This window comes from Tarenaya hassleriana, unplaced genomic scaffold (genome assembly GCF_000463585.1).
Source record: "Tarenaya hassleriana unplaced genomic scaffold, ASM46358v1 Cleome21, whole genome shotgun sequence".
Classification (NCBI taxonomy): domain Eukaryota; kingdom Viridiplantae; phylum Streptophyta; class Magnoliopsida; order Brassicales; family Cleomaceae; genus Tarenaya; species Tarenaya hassleriana.
This window is the reverse complement of record NW_010965451.1, coordinates 2,373,843-2,395,759: the sequence shown is the minus strand read 5'-3', so window position 1 is coordinate 2,395,759 and position 21,917 is coordinate 2,373,843. Positions and strand designations below refer to the sequence as shown.

General features: G+C 35.4%; 5 protein-coding genes across 8 annotated transcripts in view; 3 read left to right on the top strand and 2 right to left on the bottom strand.

Annotated features, from left to right (window-relative positions):
* Positions 1 to 135: 135 nt before the first annotated feature.
* LOC104814605 lies at positions 136 to 2,087 on the top strand. The gene is made up of 7 exons (XM_010542725.2): positions 136 to 481; positions 594 to 704; positions 940 to 1,008; positions 1,099 to 1,230; positions 1,382 to 1,459; positions 1,568 to 1,702; positions 1,799 to 2,087. The coding sequence occupies exons 1-7, from the start codon at positions 269 to 271 to the stop codon at positions 1,979 to 1,981; spliced, it is 921 nt and encodes a 306-aa protein (XP_010541027.1). The 5' UTR covers positions 136 to 268; the 3' UTR covers positions 1,982 to 2,087.
* Positions 2,088 to 2,164: 77 nt separating this feature from the next.
* On the bottom strand, positions 2,165 to 4,687 carry LOC104814604 (protein arginine N-methyltransferase 1.1). Its single transcript, XM_010542724.2, has 9 exons — positions 4,346 to 4,687; positions 4,104 to 4,114; positions 3,743 to 3,898; positions 3,548 to 3,611; positions 3,301 to 3,443; positions 3,111 to 3,198; positions 2,904 to 3,019; positions 2,618 to 2,768; positions 2,165 to 2,502 (listed from the first exon to the last, which is right to left on the bottom strand). Exons 1-9 carry the CDS (start codon positions 4,584 to 4,586, stop codon positions 2,297 to 2,299), a joined length of 1,176 nt encoding a protein of 391 aa, XP_010541026.1. The 5' UTR covers positions 4,587 to 4,687; the 3' UTR covers positions 2,165 to 2,296.
* Positions 4,688 to 5,166: 479 nt separating this feature from the next.
* LOC104814603 (xaa-Pro dipeptidase) lies at positions 5,167 to 8,952 on the bottom strand. Its single transcript, XM_010542723.2, has 16 exons — positions 8,824 to 8,952; positions 8,667 to 8,716; positions 8,529 to 8,589; positions 8,279 to 8,374; positions 8,040 to 8,189; positions 7,602 to 7,733; positions 7,266 to 7,393; positions 7,119 to 7,161; positions 6,951 to 7,034; positions 6,682 to 6,723; positions 6,498 to 6,568; positions 6,168 to 6,221; positions 5,968 to 6,073; positions 5,781 to 5,849; positions 5,539 to 5,682; positions 5,167 to 5,448 (listed from the first exon to the last, which is right to left on the bottom strand). The coding sequence occupies exons 1-16, from the start codon at positions 8,950 to 8,952 to the stop codon at positions 5,338 to 5,340; spliced, it is 1,470 nt and encodes a 489-aa protein (XP_010541025.1). The 3' UTR covers positions 5,167 to 5,337.
* Positions 8,953 to 16,835: 7,883 nt separating this feature from the next.
* Positions 16,836 to 18,732, top strand: LOC104814602. Of its 2 annotated transcripts, none has more exons than XM_010542722.2 (3): positions 16,836 to 16,965; positions 17,555 to 17,752; positions 18,351 to 18,732. In XM_010542722.2, the coding sequence occupies exons 2-3, from the start codon at positions 17,571 to 17,573 to the stop codon at positions 18,535 to 18,537; spliced, it is 369 nt and encodes a 122-aa protein (XP_010541024.1). In that variant the 5' UTR covers positions 16,836 to 16,965; positions 17,555 to 17,570; the 3' UTR covers positions 18,538 to 18,732. The 2 variants fall into 2 exon arrangements, with proteins under 2 accessions (XP_010541024.1, XP_010541023.1); XM_010542721.2 differs by having other exon boundaries at positions 16,838 to 16,965; positions 17,550 to 17,752.
* An 825-nt stretch (positions 18,733 to 19,557) lies between these two features.
* Positions 19,558 to 21,917, top strand: part of LOC104814601 (phospholipase A2-beta-like) — a 3,681-nt gene continuing 1,321 nt past the window's right edge. For 2 of the 3 annotated variants that reach the window (XR_771929.2, XR_771928.2), the window contains exons 1-5: positions 19,558 to 19,849; positions 20,238 to 20,274; positions 20,359 to 20,478; positions 21,191 to 21,364; positions 21,693 to 21,881. Coding sequence is in view for 1 of the 3 variants with exons in the window: in XM_010542720.2 (XP_010541022.1) it covers positions 19,775 to 19,849; positions 20,238 to 20,274; positions 20,359 to 20,478; positions 21,191 to 21,364; positions 21,693 to 21,881 (595 nt within the window). In the remaining 2 variants the exon portion in view is untranslated. The remainder of the gene's footprint in view (positions 19,850 to 20,237; positions 20,275 to 20,358; positions 20,479 to 21,190; positions 21,365 to 21,692; positions 21,882 to 21,917) is intronic. The other variant, XM_010542720.2, reaches the window with a different exon arrangement.

Sequence of the window (21,917 nt, the reverse complement as noted above, 5' to 3'; positions counted from 1 at the left end):
AATAAAACCACATAATTTTCTCACACGCTATTGGTCGATCATGTGGAGCCACCACGTATCAGCACTGTATCAACCAATCAGATCGCAGGAAACACGTAACAAAGCTTAACGTCGATGTTTTCTTCATAAACACTCCTGCAAGTATACAAATTTCGTAAAACCCATGATGTTCCTCTTATACATATAACACAGCCCGTGTTAGAATCGAAGAAAGTTTCTAACTTTTCCCAGATTTTGTAGTGAGAGAGAGGAAAGATTTTGCGCTTCCATGGTGGAGATGGATCGGATTGTCCTAGCTGCTGTGTCCTTAGCACTGTTTGCCTCGTCGGCATTCTTACCGGTCTCCGAGTGCGCGAAGAAACCAGAGACAGGACCGAGAAAGGAGGATGTTCCATACATCAAATGTCAGGTCTGTGAGAAACTTTCCTTGCAGCTGCTCCAGCAAGTGAAGAAGAAGCAAGAACAGATCTCGCCGAAGAAGGTGATTCGAATTATCTTTTTTGCTTGATTTCGGTTTCTGGGTTTTACTCATGTGATGATTGGCGTATGCTTCTTCTGGGTTGTGATTGGTTTTGTTGGAAATCAAATGTTAGATCTCGGAGTACCAGATCATTGAGATTGCAGAAAATGTCTGCAACTTGAAGAAAGAGGAAGCTGACTGGATTCTGAAGATTGATTTAGTTGAGAAAGGAGATAGGCTTGAGGTAAGAGATTTCTCTGTATACTTTTTGACATAATTGGTAGTTTGGAGAATGCGTTCGTTAGGGATTTTGAATCGAATAAAAGCAATTAAGGAAATACCATTTTGGACCTGTTGCTTGTTAACACCATCTCTTCCGTTAGAATACTTGAGAAGAGATTGTGAGCTGGATCTGTATGTTTAGACAAAAACGTCAAAAATTCTGATGATATTGTATTGTTTTGTCGGGTATTTTTTAGATGGTCGAACAAGATGCAGAAGGGCTTTGCAATTCTGAGTGCAAGACCATTGAGAATGCTTGTCAACAGGTGGGAGAAATCCTCTGCAGCAATATGCAGTTCATGTTTGCAGTTGTTCTGTAGTTGCTGGACTTGATATAATGATTTTGTGTGATGCAGGTTATTGGTTACACAGACACTGATGTTGCAGAATATATATACAAATCCAAGCCAGAGCTCGATTCTCTGGTGAATTACCTTTGTAAAGACCTCACTGATGCTTGCAGCAAGAACCCTCCTCCGCTTCCCAAGGTATGTATATTCCTATTTCTCATATCTTATCTCTGAAACCTTGCTTATGCAGAACAATCATATCTTTCTTTAGTATGGATTTTGATAATATGTGATCAAAATAAGGAGGTAGGCAGTTTAACTAATAATACTCATCTTATCTTTTATGCAGGACCGGGTTCCTGGAGAAGCTTTTAAACCAAAACCAACAAAAGAAGCTGAAATGGACAAGATCATGAGATCCATGGAGGTGATTCCTCCTCCATCTATTGAGTTCGTTTGTTTCCACGAAGCAAAGCTTCAATGCTCGTGGAACAATCTGGTTTAGCGCTCTTACACGGGTATTTCGTGCTTTCAGGGCATTCCCGGGGCACCCGGTATGAAGGTATTCTCAAGAGAAGACCTTGAGAAATACAAGAATAACCCAGAGAGACTGGAAGATGAGGATGATGATGACGACGATGACGAAGAAGACAACTTCCCCAAGAACTTGGTACATACAAATTTCTGTTTCAGAGTTCTCGGGTTAAACTTTCTGTGAAAAAAAAAAGGATCTTCGAATGAAACATGATTGTTTGGTTGATTGTAGGGAAAGGCTTTGAGGGAGAAAGAGAGTAAAAAGGAAGGCTGGAAAAAGAAGATCACCAAGGAAATCAAGAACACGGGTGAGGCTGTGAAGAGGCATGCCTTGAAGGTCTCCAACCGGGTAAAAAGATGGTGGAGAAAACTTAGATCTTCTTCTTCTTCCAAGAAACGCAAGTCTGAGTTGTAGAGACATCCTTTTTTGTTTACCTTTGTGCTGTTTCACTGTACTCTTCTTAACTCTGGTCTATACATAGAGCTTTTACTTTGGCAGAAGTTGTGGGAGAAGGGAAACATCCGAATGTTTTGTTTACATTTATTTTCTCTTTGCAAAACGATCTGTTGAGACAAAAGATGGTAAGAGAGAAACATAGGAAACACAAAGGAAATCTTTCATTAACTCAGTTTAAAGCCATGTCTTTCAGCAAAACCCAAGAAAGAAACATAGAAAAATGGCAAATATTGAGGGTTGGAGGATTTGTGGACATGAATGAAGCTTTTAGCTTCAGTGCATTTTGTAGAATTGAGTCCTTGACACCTTACAGTGTCGACCGTCCAAAGAATAGTTGAGCTTAATGTCCACGTCACGAGGATTCTTCTTGTTAGGGGTTACAGTCATGCTTCCAGTGATGGTCTCACCCTCGCATATGGTGAGCACGTCTTCCAGGTACAACACTGTCTGTTTCCAGTGTGTCGCCCTCGATTTTGGCCCTGCATTGTATTTCATATTAGTTATTGAGAAATTCTTCCTTTGGCTTCAAAAGAATTGGGGTCAATTCTAAATTCGACATGAACATAAAATCCACAAGAAAGTGTTGATTCGAACCTGTTGAGAAGCCCATCAGTTTGTGACAATTGGTGAATGAAACGTCGAAGTAGGCAACAAGTGCATGGACATAGTCATTGCGTTGTGCAACGAGCTTAAATGGAGCTGTGAAGGAAGCATCTCCAGAAGACATCTTTGATATATCCATGGTCTGACCAAAAAAATCCACAAAAAAGGTTGACAAAAATGTGCATTACCATAGAATATATCTATCATGGAAGGTATATTCTCGAATGTATATAACTAGTTTTGCATGAGTGTGTGTGTGTGTGTATCTTTACTTTACCTTCAGAAGCCTGGAATCAGTGACAATTTGATTTTGGTCAACAGTATCAACAAGAGGTTCCATCATAGCCTTTTTCTTGATGCATTTCATGTCAAAACCATACACATTGTTCCAAACTGTAGTAGTACCGAAAAGTACAAGTGGATTAAGACACAATTTCAACAGAGATTTCAATTATAAAAACCAAGAGAGGTCAGTAGAACTTACACTCTATTTTGTCTTCCTTATATTCTGAATCCTCTATAGCTGTAAGGTGCAGAGAAGCTTTGTCTGGAAGAACAATTCCACCATCAACCTGATACAAAAAAAAAAGTATTTGATAGAGCATTTCAACATTTATTTCACCTTGTAAATTCCATGAAAGCATAGATAACAGAGGGGGGAAGCAGCAACTTACAAGCCATTTATCACGAGCATACAAAACAGTATCCAACATATTTTCAAACACCAGAAAGTAACCCATCCATTCTGAGATAATCACATCCACTTTAGGAGTAGGCAGTTCTATCTCCTCGATCTTTCCTTTCAAAACCGTTATGACTGCACATATTCAACAGATGTTAAATTTACTCCAGAGTTTAAGTTTTCAACTTCAAAAACACCCGTAATGAGAAAGGAAAAGGACAAAAAAACAGAGATACTACCATCAGAGAATCCGTTCGTTCTAACAATCTCCTTGGCCATATCAGCCATTTGAGAACATTCAACCTGTCAAGGACTCTTGTCAACTACATTTCCCCAAATTATCCAGAAGCAAAAGACACATGATTATGGTACACTTCTCATATAGAAAAGAAATATACGTAGATTAAAAGGTGAAAAGGGGAAAAAAAACATACTGCATAAACATGTCTTGCCCCGGCTTTGGCACAGAACAGGGACAGGATTCCGGTCCCAGCTCCAACATCAAGAACAATTTTGTCCTTGAACAGGAACTTGTTTTGGTAAATGACATTCTGATAGGTCTTGGTTCTCACAACATCCTTTAACATTTCCTATAAGAAGCCAAGAATCGATCATCAAACGGAATAGATACTTCTAATACAGAATCCTCCATGAGATACATTAAACTTCGTATTGCCAAGATCAAAAGTGTTGATAATAGCTAAAAAAGATGGTGACAAATGACAATAGAAAAATAGCAAAACGCCGGAAACAGTGAAAACAAAATGGTTTCCCATCCAAGCGCAGAGTACTTACTTCATGAATACCTGCAAAATGGATCAACAGAAACAGAGTCAGCATTTGACAAAGAGCAAAACAAACATGGTGAGAACCAAGATATTACGTGCAACCATTTCTCCGACCAAGGCAATAATTAAAAAAAAATCTTTTTCTTTCCCATCACTATGTGAACGATAACTACATCAAGCTGAGGAGAAATTGAACTTAGGACAAACATCAAACCTAGAGGGAAAGTGGGATTAATAAAGGAGAAATACCGAAATGAGAGTAGGAATCGAAGTAGTAATCGGCGCTGGTTTTATCATCACTGACATCATCGGTATCGGCGTCCTCACCGGCGTCGCACATGGATTCATCCTGGACGGCTTCGTCGACGTTCGAGCAGGTCATGACCTCCTCAGCAACCTGGTCTTCGTCAGCATCTTCGAACCGAAGCTTCGAGTTCTGGTTCTGATCAGAACCCAGCTGGTCGTTCTGGTTGTTCTTTGCACGAACCATCGTTTTTTTTGGGGTGAGGGGTGGGGGGGGGATGTTTAGGGTTTTAGGAGAGAGAAAGAAGGATATCAAGATTAGGGTTTTAGGAAGGAGACAGGCAGTGTATTTGCGCGTTAAATGGTTCCGCTTCGCCGACAGATATTTAAACTACAAAAATATGTTCGTTGGACTTTGAAAGCCTTCAGTGAGATATTTATTTACAGCCTCTGGCCGGTTCGATGTGCAAACCGGGAGGGTTTTACCAATTCGGTTACGGTATTCGTCCCCTGAATACTCAACCGAATTTGGTATACTAAGAATATTCGTCGGTTCAATGATTTTTCTTGATTGCTTAAAGCACATATTTGTAGGTGTGAATGTGATCGTTTTGCATTTCGAATATGACTCGTTTCATTTTTCTATTATCATTTTTTATTTTAAAAAACTGAACTATATTTTTGTATTGATTTGGATGCATTATTTATTTATTTCTACCTTTATTTTTAAAAAAATAATTTTTAACAACTATATTAGAATGAAATTATATATTATTAATCAAGCCCATTTTCCGAAATGGGCTATTCTTTTTAATAGAAATTAGAAAGATTGTCAACTAAAATTATCTTCCAAACAGTCTCCCAAGAGGAGAAGTATTATTTTATTCAGATTATATATATATATATATATATCAATTCCCCACTTCATCAGACATGGTTTTGACTACGCTCACTTGAGTTCTGAACTACGCTCACTTCATCAGACATGGTTTTAAAAACTAGTGAGTTGCATCCTTCAGCGGCCATGGCGCTCCGGCCATCACAGCTTCGATCTCTCCTACTTCCCGCGGCACATTCGTCATGTTCTTGCACCCATCGACCGTAACAATCTGACGCAAAAAAAAAAATCCCGAAAAGATTCATCAGAATTCCGCCTCATAAAACAAGGTTATGAAAACAACAACTCTATATATCGTTACCACATCGCTTTCGATCCTGACACCTCCAAAGTTCCTGAATCTGTCGATTGCTTCACGGTTGAAGAACTTTGAGGTTTTCGGCTTATCCATGGCTGCCGACAACAGAGTATGGATGAAATAGCATCCGGGTTCTACTGTTATTACCTGCACGATGAGATTCAATTTCGAACAAAGCTGTTGTCTGAATCCGAGAATGTTAATTTTTTTACGGATCAGGTTTTGCTTGTGTGTAAAACAATTACCATTCCTTCTAGGAGTTCTCTGGCTGTGCGTAAAGACCTCAGTCCAGGTTCCTTTGGCCTTTCCACTCCCTTGAAAGAGGAGACAAAGACCAGGAGTTTATTATGAAATTCATGCCCAAATAAGGGTTTGTTATTTACCAAAAAAAAAAAAGAAGGGTTTTTGTTAAGAAGAGTTAAGGGAGTTTACGGTGAGATAACCGCCGGGATCGTGTGTGTCGATACCGAGGAGGTGACCTAGTCCATGCGGCATGAAAACTGCACCTAACCTTTCCACCATCATTTCATCTACCTCTCTGCAAATAGAGAATGGTGGCAATAATCTTAGCTTTTTGGTTGAAGAGTGATAAGTTTTGTTCATCGACAGTTGAGAGTGAGTTAGTTAGTTACCCAACAAGGATGGAGCCTTTCTTCAGGGACTCGAGTATCACTCTTTCTGCTAACCTGCAATGATTTTGGAAAGAAGAAGAAAACACGTGAGTTTACTCGCTTAAGTTAGCAAAGGTGACAGCTTCGTAATGAGATAGTTCGACCTGATGAGAAGTAATTAATTCCTTTTTCTTTAGTTATCCAACCACTTTTCTTATTTACAAGAAAATCTATCGAATTGGCAAGAATATAAAAAAATAATCCAAGAATACAAGGTTAAGCGTATATGTTATCAACTCCGATAACAGCATATGCAGAGCTTCAAATGAAAACACCAGCATTTAGTCTTACCTGTGCATATCTACCCAGTTCACTCCAGGCTTCATTGCAGAGACTACGGAATTGTGAGCATCAAGTACAGCCTGTAGAATATGATAATAGAAGAACTGGAATGAGATATAAAGCTTCAATAGACTGAACAGATCCATCCTAGTTTATTCTAGGTTTGACCAGACCAATCCTGCAAGGATCTTACATTGTAGATCAGGCTCTGATCGCTTGTAAATTTCCCATTCACCTGTATAATATTTCAAAAATATTAGGCACCTCTTCGGAATTTATATTATCTTTCAGGCGACATTAATACCGTAATCTACCAATCTAAAAAAGGTAAGAACAAGTTCATTAGTTGCTAACACGTATCAGAGAAAAATGAAATGAAACATCATAGATTGTGAATGAAAGTTGTAAAACCCAGCATTGAACAATTTAAGCACGCGATTGACTATGGAAAACAAGACTCACGGGGAATGAACATGTTATATCAGACCCATAGAAATGATATTCAGCTCCCATATCAAGCAGTGCCATATCTCCATCTTCCAAGATCTGCAAAGGATAAAACATTGTCAGGAAGGAGAAAAAGAAAATGAGAGAAAATTATGAAAAGAGGGATTTATGCTCCTTTTCTACCCTGTCATTTGGAGCAGCAGCATGACCATAATGTAGAACAGCACTGCAAATAATTTAACACCATGGACATCATAGTTATGCTTCTCGACAAAAAAGACGAGTTCCTGCCTTTGCAGAGATAATCAGATTTTTTACCCACAAACTCACCCATTTTCCCCAGTGGCACAGATGCACGTGTATGAGCAGTGCCGACATCCACCATACATGTAGGAATGATGCATAAACATGCTTTCTAATTGATACTCTTTCATGCCAACTTTAGTGTTCCTCATAACCTGGTGTGGATGAGAAACATGGTTATCAAAAAACAATAACAAGGGGGGAAACCTAAGTAACATAGGGATGTTAGATCAACATCTAGGGTTTATAATAGCATAGAACTGTACTTATTAGTATGTTTGATTCACCGGTTTATGACTCCAAATTTGGCATATTGAGAAAAAAAATGCGTTGACAGAAACAAGGAATTGTAGAGAATAATACCTCAACGTGAGCTTCAGAACTTATATCATTTGCAAACTGTATTAGTTGAAGCTCCAGGTTCGACTTGATAACTCGACATTCAGTCAAAATAGGGTGTAAACTAGTCATATCCCTTTCAAACTTTTCAATTCCCTGAAGTAAACCACACAAAAACATAAAGACACAAAAATTATGATATAAAATGAGCAAAAAATATACGGAAAATGAAAGTGCATTTGAATCCTGAAATCCCACAAGGATGAGACATAAAAACAGAGCATTTGAATCCCGAAATCCCAAAAGCCCAGATCAATGCCACATTCAAAAAGATAAAAATTTTCACCAAAGAGACAAAAAAGAAGCAAAGTAAACACTAAACTACAGGGCCTAGTCACGGCAATGAATTGAGCTATTTTATAGGACATATGAAGAAGAAAGGATGTTGCAGATTGCAGAAACCTCAAAATTGGCAGGTTTTGAAAAGTTATTGCTGTCGGTGTTGAGGCCATGCAAGAGATATAACAATGGTTTTCCAGATCCTGTAAATTGATCATGAAGAACTTGATCAATCTCATCCACATGGTAAACCATGTCGACCATATACCTTTCCTGCAAAAATAAAATGCATCATCAGAAAAACTTGAGCAAAGAACGTATTAACAAGATGGGCAAAAGGAAAAAAAAAAGAGATAAATCACCTGAAAGTATGAAAGTCGCTTTATCTCCCCCAACCAGACAGCATAATCAGCAGGCAATCTTGGAGCAAAAAGAATAGACTTCCCGCTTCCAATGTCCTAAAAGAATATTTTAGGAATATTAAGCTATCAAATTAAACAAAGATGATGATTTGATCATATGTTCCCAAAGGGTAAATAAAACTAATAAATGGGTACACAGAATCCGAGCCCCAACTGGCTTATGAATCGAGAAAGAGCTGTGAAAACTCACTATAACTCCGTAGAACTCGGGTTCTCTGACTCCAAACAAGTAAGCAAAATAACTCTCCTGCCTGCACGTCGGAATCAACCAACCGATTCAGATCACCGTACGATCTCATTCACTCTCGGATAATCAACAGATCAGTACCTGAAGAGCTCGATGTGATCAGTGCAATACCGAGTCTGCTCCTCACCTCCCTATCATCGAACAGTTCGCGAAGGAATCATCAGCCGAAGCGACGATGAAAACAAACAAGTAATGATCATCGATTAAGGGATCGAAAATGACAGCAAACCCGAGGTACCTGGAGGAACACGAAACCATGGAGAGGACGATCGGAGACAGATAAATGGCGGCGGAGAGAATCGAGGAGCTTCCGCCGGTTCACGGCGTGGAGCTCCATCGGAACCGGAGGCGGAGACAGAGAAGACATCGCGACTGCGACACATCCACGCCGTTGGTTCGGTTGGGTTCCTCGGAAAGTACTTTACGGACAAGGAAACGACGTCGTTTAACAGTGTCCAAATGGGCCATATGGGCTTTATATTTTTAGGAAATTTTACACATTTGAAAGGGCCACTTCGTAAAAATATCCTAAGTAATGATTTTATAAGGGGACGTTTCGTATGAAATACGAAATTAGAATCCATGTTAATTTGATTTCAAGAAAATTAACGAAATTATAATCAAATATTAATTTGGTCGGCTCAGTTCGGTATTAGTGTGAATGTGATGAAATGGGTTTGTTATATAAATAACTGAAATTTGATATATATATATATATATATATATATATATATAGAAAGGGATTATTAGGTAGATAATTCGGAATTTGGTTTGGTATTTATGAGTTCAATTTGCACACAGTTTATTCGATTCTTTAAAAAGTGTATTAAATTATAACCAAATATTATTTAAAAAGGTGTATTTATTTATAAGAAAACGTATTGATAATTTGCTTAACGTATTTTTTTAACGAAACTAGATGAGACCCGCGCGATGCGCGGTTTATTCTTTTTTGTTGTTAATATAAAATATTTGTTATTTTGTTATAAAACAATATAACAAAAATCATATATATATATATATATATATATATAAAATAAAAGAATATATATATTATTGTATTATTATATTATAAAATTATTTTTATATATGCTTTGAATACGATTTGTCAATTAATTTTATATATTTTTTACGGTGAAATATATACTTAGTTATGACTTTTTAATATTTTTTAATTATATATACTCACATTATAATATCAATAATATTTCACATTAAACAATTTAAATATATTTTATTAAATAAATTTATCTATTCATCCAATCTATTATGGAGAGGTTTTCAATAAATATTAAAACACAAAAAAATATACATAAATAAAAATATATAGATATAATTTTTTAAAATAAAATAAATGATAAAATTGATTATGTATAAGTTTTATTACATCAAATTAATTTGTTTTTAAATTAGTTATTAAAAATAAAAATAAAAAGTTCAAACAAAAATATATAATATTATATTTTATTAAAAATAATTATATATATTTTTAAAAGAATTTATCACTTAATGTCTAATTTTTCATTTATTAATTGTCTAACAATCTATAATACAATCCCAAAATTCTAATATGAATACAAATTCTAAAATTATAGAGATAGAGTTCTGACCACATAGAAAGCATAGAAGTTGATCTCCGCTCCCATATCTAACCTTGCGTTGTCACTACGATCACAATCACCACCACTCCACGCAAACCGCTACAAATTCGGTATGACCAATCTGACTAAACTCAACTAAACTTTTCTATTTTTCTTGATAATTCTAATTTTTTTTATTGTATTATTTTTTAGGATGAGTTAATGATAAAAAAAATTGTTATATAGAATAGATATTCCAAAATAATAAAAATATGAAATAATAGTCAGTAAATATAAATTGATTTTGAATGTCATGACCGAAAGTTTTTTATGTTAATTACAACTTAATGGTTATAATTGTGAACCAACAGATACACGACTAATATATGCTAATTAGGATAATTTTGAGGAAGGGATAAATGTGAGGTTGAATTATTCTCCTTATTTGTTAGTGGTTTTTAAATTTGAGGGTATTTATTTATCGAAATATGTGTATTTATATATGATTATTTTAGATTCGATTGGAATTTAAATTAAAAAAAATAGAGATCTTCATTTACATGAACTAAAATTTAATACGTAAATCAAATATATGAATTAAAATTACTTGAAGCAATTCTAATAAAAATATTTTATGTCGTTCTTTGAACGCCGTTTATATATAATGCATATTACCACCTTTACATGCAATCCAAAACATCATATGTCACTCATTTACTTGTTGGTTCGTCAACATTGGGTCATCAACAATCTGATCCCTCGCCAGCTTTGCTCCTGCCTGCATTTTGTCATTCCCATAAACAATCCCTACGTCTACGTCTAACTTCAAAAAAGTCTCTAAAGCAGAAAACAATGCGAAAACTCATTACCTTGTGGAATAACTGATGACCATCATGCAACCTATCGAATGTGCAACCGAGAACGACCACACCGTACGAATTCGGTGGTGATATCACCAAAGACACCGTCGGATCTTCCGCCACCGCACGCCATTAACGGAGTTTGAAGAGGAATCAGAGTCTCTTCGTGTCTGAAAAATCGAAAATTACTCTTCTTCAAATTCTGATATCGGTCTCCAACTCTTACTAATAAATTTTCATCATTATCATTTAAAAAATGATCAAACGATTAAGGAATGTTATAAAAAAAATATTGTAGTAATATAATAAATAAAAATAATATTTGTAAATATTATAGTAAATATTTGTCTTCAAATTGGTTAAATTTATATAAATGATATAAAAAAATATAAATCACTAATACCGCACTTATATTTTTTATTTTTATTCACATTGGATCCTAGAAGAAGCCCTGTCAAATAGAGATTTTTTCAATCTAATATAATATACGAAAATAATATCATGTAAATGCAAAAAGAAAACACAATTGAAAACTCACCTTGATAATAGATGTTAATGTTTTTGTCATATTTTTTTGAAGAATAAAATTACTCTCTTTAATAAAAATGACATGTAGATAGATTTTCTTTTCAATTCCTCCATTCTTTTTTCATTGGCGTTGTGTTCATAGACAAATTTTGATTTGAAAGGCGCGCTCTTTATACGCAAGAGGTTGATTTTTGAAATTGTACTCGATCTCTTACTTTCTTGCCATGTGAGACTAAGTTTTGATAAAAATTTTCAATTTCCCTCCATGGTTTGAGTTCTTTTCTCCTTGAGTTTACCTGAGAACAGTTTGCAAAACAATAGTAAGTTTTATGAAAAACTCAGACAAAGAAATTCGAGATCCACATATGTTTCTTTTCTAGATGAAAAATCTCTACCTACGGCGAAGATAATTCTTTCAAACACCTCCTGAAATCTATCAAATATTGGTTTACATCCTTGGTAACTTTCTCTTGCTTTCTCACCATTAATCATCTCGTTCATATGCTCTCCATGCTTTTCTGTTTTTGCCATAAATTGACTCAACCGTGAATTGTAAAAAAGAAAAGATGAATGTCAAAGTATTTTTTTCTTTTTTTTTTACCTTATAATGGATCAGTAGGACTATTCACTTTGGATATTCTCTATTTCCTAAAATCAATCGTTAACCGTCAGACCGGAAGAGACTGTTGTACTTTCGAACATTGTCACTACGTAGCATTCACCTCTTCCTCGTCGCCATTGGAGGGCCACCCAGTTACTGACACCATGATCGACACTTATTGTAATTGGCAATGTCATGGATATGGTACACAGTGACCACCTGAGCAAACAACATGTTGTAGTAATGAATATTGGTCTTTGGGTTGATGAACCTTTGGTTCGACTAAAACAAATCTAGAGAGACGTGTTTTGGCTAATATTTATCAGTTTTTTGTTTTAATATTTGTTTTTATTATTTTACTTACTAAATAGTAAATACCAATGAGCAAAAGCATGATAAGAAAATAATACATATTCAACAAATAATAAATATAATTATTAGTGGCTAATAAATACTACATTTTAGAGTGTCGTTTTTTGTTTTAATGTTTTTTAAACTTAATAAATTTTATCTAATGTAAATGTTAAGAAAAGCACACAGTAACAATCTCATTAAAATATCACTTGAAATAGAGGATTTCTACAGACTAAATTATTACGGTTTGATTTGGATATATAAATTTTTATACATCAAATAATATTATTAGAAAAATAAGAAATAATCAATGTGGTATATGTTCTAACTTCTAACATCTTAGTATCGTTAAAATTAATTTATTTATTTACTCTTCACAATGATCGTTTCTTTTGTATGTATTAAAGTTTTTTACTCCACTGAACATCATAATTTCTTTAAAATTAAAAACGCAAAATGTTTACAGCATATGTAAACAATCAATTAGCATTCGTACACTACTCATCAATCAACATCAAGGAAGAATTTGACAATAATTGAGAATTCGAAACCCAGATTCTATTTAAGGCAAGTGTTCCATCCAAAATTTAGAATTTTGAAAGCATATCTACCGGCATGTAAAGAAATAAAAGAAATCTATTGGAATCTCTATAACTGAACGAAGAAACTTATAAATTTCTACGCAAGACCCTCTCTATTTTATCTTTAGGTATCCAGAAATGAATAAAAATCCCTTGTATTAGACCATGCCTTCAGCGAACAAACAACAACTTTGATTATTCTACCGATCTGGACTGTCCAATCTGTTTCATTCAAATCCTCATCATAGGTTTTTTGGGGTCACCAAACTCTATAAGTGAAAAAACTTTCAAGTAAAATCTTTGTTTTGTAGTTTTTGAAATTTAATTTAGAAACACAATTTTCTCAAAATATTATCATTTTAGCCATCATAGTTAATATTTTTAATTATAAGAAACATTTTTTTATAATAAAGTTGATTTTTAACATTATCATTTTCCAATATCCACCCCTTAATCACAAGATTCAAAATGCATACATCCATATATATAAATACATACATATATATATATATATATATATAATACACACACATATTTACACACACACATATATATATATATATTATATTCATACGCATAAACATATATAATTTTTTCAAATACATATTTTGAAATACATATCCGAGAGTATATACTATATACATATACTTATATATATATATATATATATATATATTCTTATACATAGTCATAGACATATAACCCAAACATATTTTTGTTTTTTACAAAGTTTCTCCCAATATATAAAATAATTACCAAATTAATCAAATATTATTAATATTACTAAAAAAATACGAATCGTATCGGATATGTCGGATAATTCTATTTTAATATCCGTATCGGATCCATAACCGACGAATATCTTGAAATCAATATCCGTATCAGATCCGTAAATTGCAGATTTTCGATTGTTTGGTTCGGATACGAATCAAATAATAGATCGGTTCGATTTGTTCGGATATAATGCCCTTCAATTTCGATTATTTTCTTTTAGAGAAATTATAACCACATTCGGTTTAGCTCATTTTGGTTCGATTTAAATTTTTATTGATAAAAACCTTGTTTTTAAAGTAATTTTCGGTTAGTTTTATTCAATTCGGTTTAATTTTGATTTTGTTTCGATAAAAAGATTCAGATATGTTCAATTATTCACTTAACCAAATTCAAATTAAGATGAGTAGAAGTGTTCTTCACAAAAATTACACATACTTTCACATACATATGTATGTGTATAAATTACAGTCTTTTTACATCACCAAGGACCGTACTTTTTTTCTTTCATCTAAAGGATACCTGAAAAAAATTCTAAAGAAAGATTCCTGCAGAACAAAGAATCCCCCTACGTCATGTCTTTTTTTGGAAAGAAGAACTTGGAAACTCTCTGCAAACAACATCCAACATCCCAGAAAATTGTGACGATCACGAATATCTTCAGGGATTTTTTATCATCTTCCTTCACTCCCCCACGGAAATACGTACGTTGCCACCTCCCAAGCTCTCTCCATTACCATCCCTCACGATAAACCTCATCTCCCCCACGAATGTCCTCTCCGGTTTCCGACACGCTAGAAGAGTTTTCAGTCTCAACAACCCCTCTCTTGCTCGGTTCTGTTCTTATTTGTTCCCTGGTTCATGATACGGCGCGTGCTGCTATCCGAGACCCTATATCCTTTCCGATCGAGAAATCTCTTAGACGACGAAGTGAAGCAGTATTGTCTTCCCGACCGTTCCTTTGACATCACAGAGCTTGAGGGCTTTTTGTCCCTCCACGAACTGTCCTGACGTTCATTCAGTTTTCGGTCTTGAGGACTGCTTCTAGAAACTTAAGAAACAACCTGCTTGACTTCAGTTCCTTGCATGCTTCCTTAAGCATTAACAAACATCATCATTTAGTTGATAACAGATATAATAACCAGTTGTTGAGCGACACAAGAATCGATTACCTCGAGCATAGAGAAAGAGTTGTATAATCAGCTTCTCTCAGTGTGATGCAGTGCTTTCTATGATATTCTAACATGCATTAAACAAAAAATATTGTAATACTGATGAAACAAAGAGGATCGAATGTAGTAGACCTTGTTGAATTTTGGGAGCTCCGGCTGATGTATAAGGAGACATGGATAGGGATGTATATAATTCATCTTAAACTGTTTCCCCATATTTCTCAGGTGAAACCATACATATATTTCTCTCTTTTTTTTAAAGAATTGTAAAAGGATTTTTTTTTTGTGCTGTTTTTCAAGGAACTAATTGCGAAAGGTAGTGTTATATAAAAAAACACATTTCAACGTAAAAATAAATAATAAGGAGTGTGGGAAGACGATAGTACCATAATTAGAATTGATTTTAAAAAGGAGTGGTTATTAGGGAGGTACATCATAGTGACAATACATTTAAGTTGTTTTTTTTTTAAAATAAAAGAGTGGCCATTAGTGGACTATAACGTATACGTTTTTTGTTTTATGTTGTTATAAATATTTTGCTCTAATTTTAATTTATTCCAAAACAACATCACAATGACAATTTCATTTTTATTAAATAAAGATAATTTTTTTTCTAATTATAATAAACTATTGATATTTTTATTTTTTATATCATATTCATTATCTCCAAAATTTTTATATAATATTATATAATACAAATAGTAAAAACGTCATTAACCTATAACAACGAAAGAAGGAAAAAAAAAGTGTGTAAAAAAATTCTGAGTTGGCTTATACGAACAATTCCTCATACAACTGGCATTAAAAAGTTAGAAAGTGTTCATCAGTCAAACTTCTCCAACTGGATTTTTTTGGCACGTTATTTGTTTTAATTGTTTCCTCAAATTGCACGTTATTTATGTTAAAATTATACTCCATTGAAATTTGAAAAAGAATAAACAGTCTATAAGTAAGAGTTACATCATGTGAGTATAAATGTGATTTTAGTGGACTAATAAATATTACGCTATATTCTTATCCGTTTTTGTTTTAATATTTTTTAAAATTTTTTACTTATTAAATAACACAATGAAGTTATAGAGTCAAGCGTTTTTGTTTTAATATTTTTTTATTTCCTTTTTTTATTTATTAAATACCAATAAATACATGATAAGATAATAATAATAATAATAAATGGAAAAAGAATAAATGTGAGTATCAGTAGCTAATAAATACCACGTATCAAACCTTTTTTGTTTTCATATTTTTAATTAATAAATACTATTTGTTTTTAACATTTATTATTTATTTTTATAAAATTTATCATATAATTACAGTTTTATCTTTTTAAATACCCATTTTATGAGTTTCTATTACAATGTATAGATTTAAGAAATAAGATTTTATAGGATTTTATAACCTTTTTATTATTAGTCATCATTTTAATAATGTTTGAATTATTATTTGTTGGTAATTATCTTAATGTATATTTTGTTGATATAATCTTAGTAAAAAATATTATAAAGTATTTATTTGTTAAAAAAATAAATTCATTATAATGTAATATTAATTTAATATAAATAAGAATTGTATTTAAAAGTTTTGTAAATAATATATGTGGATAAATATATAGGATTTATAAAATTAATTAAAGATTTTAATTAACCAATAAATACTAAAAAACTTGCCACATGGATGATGACATAACGATGAGGTGGGTTCACCAGAAGCCTTCAAACACAACTTTTAATATATATAGATTAATCACTAATTTAGGAATTGTTTTTTTTCTTCGGCTTGCCCGTGAAAAGCCCAGGGAGAAAAGAGAGGCTAATAGCTATAACTGGTGGCCCAATACAACCAACTCATCTCCTTTGTCCTCCGCGTCGGCGTTGCTCTACCGCTGTAGCTTCTCTTCCGCACCAGACTCCGCCACGAGCCTGCCGGAGAAAAGGTAGGTTGAACTTCAGATCATTTCTTGTTCTCGATTTCGGTCTCTGATCTCTAGTGTTTTCTCTCAACTCCATCTGGCTCCCATTGTTAATTTTATTGGATTGCGATGATTCTCCGTGTATGAGACTGGCCTTTTCCCAATCGGGTTTTGAGGGAGTTTGTTTTGCGTGTTTGATCTGCCCTTGGGGTTTGTTTAGGTCTGTCATTTGTGATTTAGGGGCTAGGGTTTTAGTCTTCTGGGTGGGTAAGCGTAAACGCGAGTTAGGGAATATTTGGGTTTTTTTTTTTGCGAACTGGGAGGAACCTGGTGATTTTGTGTTCTAATTGAGTTGTTGAATTCGTGTGTGAAGCATGAAATGGATCTCAAATTGCATTTCGTTGCAAACCGTAGTTGTTTCTGCAAAGCCAGTCATTGGTTTCGAATGTTATTGTTATCATAGAGTTATACGACAAAAATCCTTTTTGAATCTCGTTGTCTGGATTTCATGAACTTCTGTTCTATTACCATCACGATTTGTTCATAGATTCATAACACTGAATCTGATGAAGTTGAAGTGGGTTGCTGATTGATACATATGTATATAGTTCAGGGATTTGGTTCTCGACATGGCATCCAAGTTGGTACAAATTCAATCAAAGGCATGCCAGGCTTCCAAATTTGTGGCTAAGCATGGGACTTCATACTATAAGCAGCTGATAGAGCAGAACAAGCAATACATTCAGGAGCCGGCCTCCGTGGAGAAATGCAACGAGTTGTCTAAGCAATTGTTTTACACCCGTCTTGCTAGGTTTTTATATCTCTGCCTCTCTTACTGTGAAAATTTTATTTGGGTCTTGATTAAGGTTTATGCAACTATGTTCTAGGATTCAGATAATCAAGATATTTCTGCCCGTACAATTTATTTTGTGCAATTTCAGTTCAAGGGATAGAACTGGAAAGTTGAACTACATTCCCCACAGATTGTTAAGCCTTTGCATATAAACTTTCACGGAATTAAAGATAGGATTATTTAGAGCAGTAGGTCTAGTTTTTCTTCTGTTGTTTACTGGTTTCATATCTGCCATGTTTATGTTACATCTGATTTGAGATGTTCTTCGTGTTCAGTCCTTGTCCTAGGTCCAGAACAACATTAAGGTAGTAAACCTCGATTTCTATGAAGATTAACTCTTCGGGTAGTTCATTTGGCAACTTATGAATTTCAATCAAGATGAGGACTTTGCCACTGTTAGTAGCACAGTTGATCTGTTTCCTATATACACTATTCACATCATATGTTGTCCTTCTTGTTCCCTAGAATTCGATTTGTACAGTTGGTCCAAGTTTTCGGCTTTTTGGGTTTTGCGATCTGGGTTTCACCGCATATTTTTTGTTCATCTCATTTGCAGCATTCCCGGGCGATATGAATCGTTGTGGAAGGAACTAGACCAGGTGAAGAACTTATGGAAGAACAGAGGGGACCTGAAGGTGGAAGATGCAGGGATTGCTGCTTTGTTCGGGCTTGAATGCTTTGCTTGGTTTTGCGCAGGTGAAATCGTAGGCAGGGGATTCACCTTCACCGGATATTACCCTTGAAGTCAAAGACAGACAAATCCCTCAGCCGGATTCAAATTTCAATCTGTGTAAGCCCTTCTGTTTCAATTTACTTGTGATTTTGATCACAGCTATCAATTTTCATTGTTCTGTCTTCTTTCCCATAAGAACAGAGTTTTTGGAGAGATGAGAATCCTTTCTTGGTTTAAACTCTTGATAAAGATTTGTCCCCAATAAGAAAAATTTCCCTAAGAAGTATGTAGAGTAGAGTGCAGTGTCGGTATTTGCTTCCATGTCTGAAGAAGAACTGGCCTTGAACATAGAATGGCATCCGACGTTCTTTTACAAGGAAATTGTAAGTTTGTAACTGTAAGAGATGGAAATCGTACCGGACATATCAAAGTTGAAATGCGATTGGATTTTTTTGGATTTTTTTTGTAATCAAATATCATCTATAACCTAGGGTGAGACATGGGTCGGATTCCCGACGTTTTGGGATATTCGATTCTAAAGTCGAGGCTCTGGGGTTTCGGAATTCGGAACCCATATCACCCAAATGCTCGGAGGCTGAGTCAGTGAGCCGAGGGCGAGATCAAGGAAAAAGAGAAAGAGAAAGACGTAAGGTGAGGAGCGGATGAGAAGAGAGAGAGAGGCGAGACGAGGGACGAGGCAAGAAAAGAGAGAGGCGATGACAAAGAGACATATCCCGAGGAGGGCGAGCAATGGAGGCAAGTTGTCGGAAGCTGAGATGCGGCATCGAATCGATCAAACCAAACCGTAACCTTAATTCTAGCGAGTGCGGTGACCGATATTCACGATACGGATTTGCTCATTCGGTATATAATCGGATCGAAATCAGATATCCAACAACCGATTTTGTTTACCAAACCTCGTTCAGCTTATCAATCGGATAATGCAAATTTTGAAAAAGAAAAGAAAAAGGACAACTAATGAAAGAGATGCAAATCAGACAAATGAAAATATGAAAGAAACTGAAAAAAACTGGCACTGCTATATATTTGTGGATCAAATTGATGTAAACAGTTCTGTAAATAATTTGAAACGTACATATTGAATTCAGTTCAATGGCGAAATACCAAAATCTCAACAATTTAATGAAATTCGCGGTATAGGCGGCGGCTAAATGGAGGACGCAAGGGAAATGCGACAAAGAAGGACGAACGGCCAATGAGACTCCTTCATAAGCCCCTCTCTCGTAATTTCAAAATCGTAACGACGACGAGCACCGAGACGCCTCTGCTTTGTGAGATTCCATCCGATGAACGGCGATTTCTCGCGTTTCGTGGCGGCTTTCGCCGTCTTCTTCCTCCTCTCCCATGTCGTTCTCAGCGAGGTACCGATTTCTTCTGTTTAGCTGCTTCTGTCGTTCTGATTCCCTTGTTTGTTTCCCGGGAAAATGGCCGGGAATCTGCGGTTCCAAGATCATGTAGAAAAATTCAATCTGTTTGTTAGAGATCAAGGTGTAAAACTATGGAGAGAAGCATATTGCGGGTGAATTAATTGGGTCTATACTAGAAATTGGAATGATTAGTCGAAGAAATCGGATCTTAACCTATTCGATTGTGAGGCCGCTTCTGGAAATCTACGATTCTATGTGTTCGCTCGCATAGTTCGTCCCCGAATTTATCTAGGTGGTTTGTTTCTTGTCATTTTTCCTCTTTTGGATAGTTCGGACACTGATTTTTCTTGTCACTGGTCTGATTGGTCGGATCAAATTACAGGACTGCAGCAGAACCTGCATTGCAACGAATTGCAACAGTAAGATTGCTTTCGACTGTCTTTAGATTTCGGGAATCACTTTGCGGGTTTCTCTATGAACATATCTATTATCTGGATCTTTAGATTTCGCCATTCGGTATGGGAAGTATTGCGGGATTGGATACTTTGGATGTCCTGGAGAAGCACCCTGCGATGATCTTGACTCTTGCTGCATGGTTCATGATAACTGTGTAACTGTAAAAGGTAAATCTGATCTTGCCATTTTTGCAAATTTTTCAGCTGTGAATATGTGTTTTGCAAATTTTGGTGAGTATGGAAATGTTAAATGAATTTAGCACGTAATTTCGATGCTATTATTTGGAAGCTAACCGGGTGTCGTGGTTATAGGGGAGGAGAATGATACATCGTTCGGCCTTTGTGGCCTGGTAGACATTACCTAACACTTTGATGGTCTGAAAAACAATATGCCATCCAAAACCATGTTTTGATTATGTTTTTTTCCTTAGTTCTAACATTTATATACAAGATCTGGTTCCAACAATGTTACCATCCCTTAATTCACGAGCCGTGTGACTAGAAGCTCACCCGTGATTTTATTCCCATAACCATGACAACCATGTTTTTCCTTACCAAAATGAAGCTCCTAGAAAAAAAAATTTCTTGGTAACTAGACTCGGAATATTCAAGTGAATTTGATAGTTTCGGTCCTTTTTTTTTCTCGATTCTTTGTTTGTATGGGTTTTCCGAAAGTATATGTTTAATCATTTTTACATTCTGCTCGCAATGTCAGTGTGCATGACTTTATTGTTTACATATACATTGTTTAGTACCACGGTTCTTAATCTATGGCCTCGATGATGAATCTTCTCACTGAAACAAGTTTATTGATAACTCATTATGAGAAGCTTTGCTACATAGTATTGACATCACTTTGTAACCATATCCCTTTTCGCAGGTATGACGTATATCGCGTGCCATAAGCAATTCAAGCGTTGTGTAAACCGACTGAGCAGAGCAATAAAAAGTTCTGGTAACAAAAAGGTCGGGTTTTCCCCTGCATGCCCTTATTCAGTAGTGATTCCCACAGTGTATCAGGGAATGGATCTCGGCATCTTCTTCAGTGGCATAGGTACTGATTTGAAAATCGAGCTCTGATTTAGTTGCATATATATATACACTTCTGGATGGACCAGTGTGATGTGAAACGATGTTTCTGGTTCCATTTGTACACCTCAACTGTTACACACCATGGAAAAATCATGCCGTTGTGATGACACTGTGTGTGAACTCTTTGTTACTTTTCTTGATATGTCTGATCCAAACCACACTTTTTGACAAATATCTTGCCCGGTTTCTGCGAGATAACACTCTTGATGGATCGATCCAAAAGGGACAGATGATGCGATCGAAGTATTGAGATTGTTGTCAGGATGGGTAAGATTGGGTTTGTGTCTCAGGTAATATAGTGCCGAAGTTGCCAGGGACCGAAGGAGTGGCGGTGGAGGCGGATCTGTCGAAGAGCGGAGTGGACATAAGGACAGGACTGGGAACAACAGGCAGTTTGAATGTTAGCCTTGACACACATGACGGTCGTCCTAAAGCCGTTGCTTCTCTCTCCACCAACTCTTCTTCCTCTGTTCCAAACGGTGACCACCTCTTTCCCCTTTTTATTATTAGTCATC

Bases quoted from the DNA above. Each gene is read 5' to 3' on its own strand.
- LOC104814605 (XM_010542725.2), top strand. From the start codon at position 269: ATGGTGGAGATGGATCGGATTGTCCTAGCTGCTGTGTCCTTAGCACTG. The intron at 482-593 runs GTGATTCGAATT...ATCAAATGTTAG, and splicing joins AACAGATCTCGCCGAAGAAG to ATCTCGGAGTACCAGATCAT. The intron at 705-939 runs GTAAGAGATTTC...GGTATTTTTTAG, and splicing joins AGAAAGGAGATAGGCTTGAG to ATGGTCGAACAAGATGCAGA.
- LOC104814602 (XM_010542722.2), top strand. From the start codon at position 17,571: ATGGCATCCAAGTTGGTACAAATTCAATCAAAGGCATGCCAGGCTTCC. The intron at 17,753-18,350 runs GTTTTTATATCT...TCTCATTTGCAG, and splicing joins TTTTACACCCGTCTTGCTAG to CATTCCCGGGCGATATGAAT.
- LOC104814603 (XM_010542723.2), bottom strand. From the start codon at position 8,952: ATGTCTTCTCTGTCTCCGCCTCCGGTTCCGATGGAGCTCCACGCCGTG. The intron at 6,222-6,497 runs GTAAGACTAAAT...AAATCATTGCAG, and splicing joins AACTGGGTAGATATGCACAG to GTTAGCAGAAAGAGTGATAC. The intron at 6,074-6,167 runs GTAACTAACTAA...CTCTATTTGCAG, and splicing joins AAAGGCTCCATCCTTGTTGG to AGAGGTAGATGAAATGATGG.
- LOC104814604 (XM_010542724.2), bottom strand. From the start codon at position 4,586: ATGGTTCGTGCAAAGAACAACCAGAACGACCAGCTGGGTTCTGATCAG. The intron at 3,612-3,742 runs GTATGTTTTTTT...AGTCCTTGACAG, and splicing joins GGGCAAGACATGTTTATGCA to GTTGAATGTTCTCAAATGGC. The intron at 3,199-3,300 runs GTAAGTTGCTGC...TTTTTGTATCAG, and splicing joins ATGCTCGTGATAAATGGCTT to GTTGATGGTGGAATTGTTCT.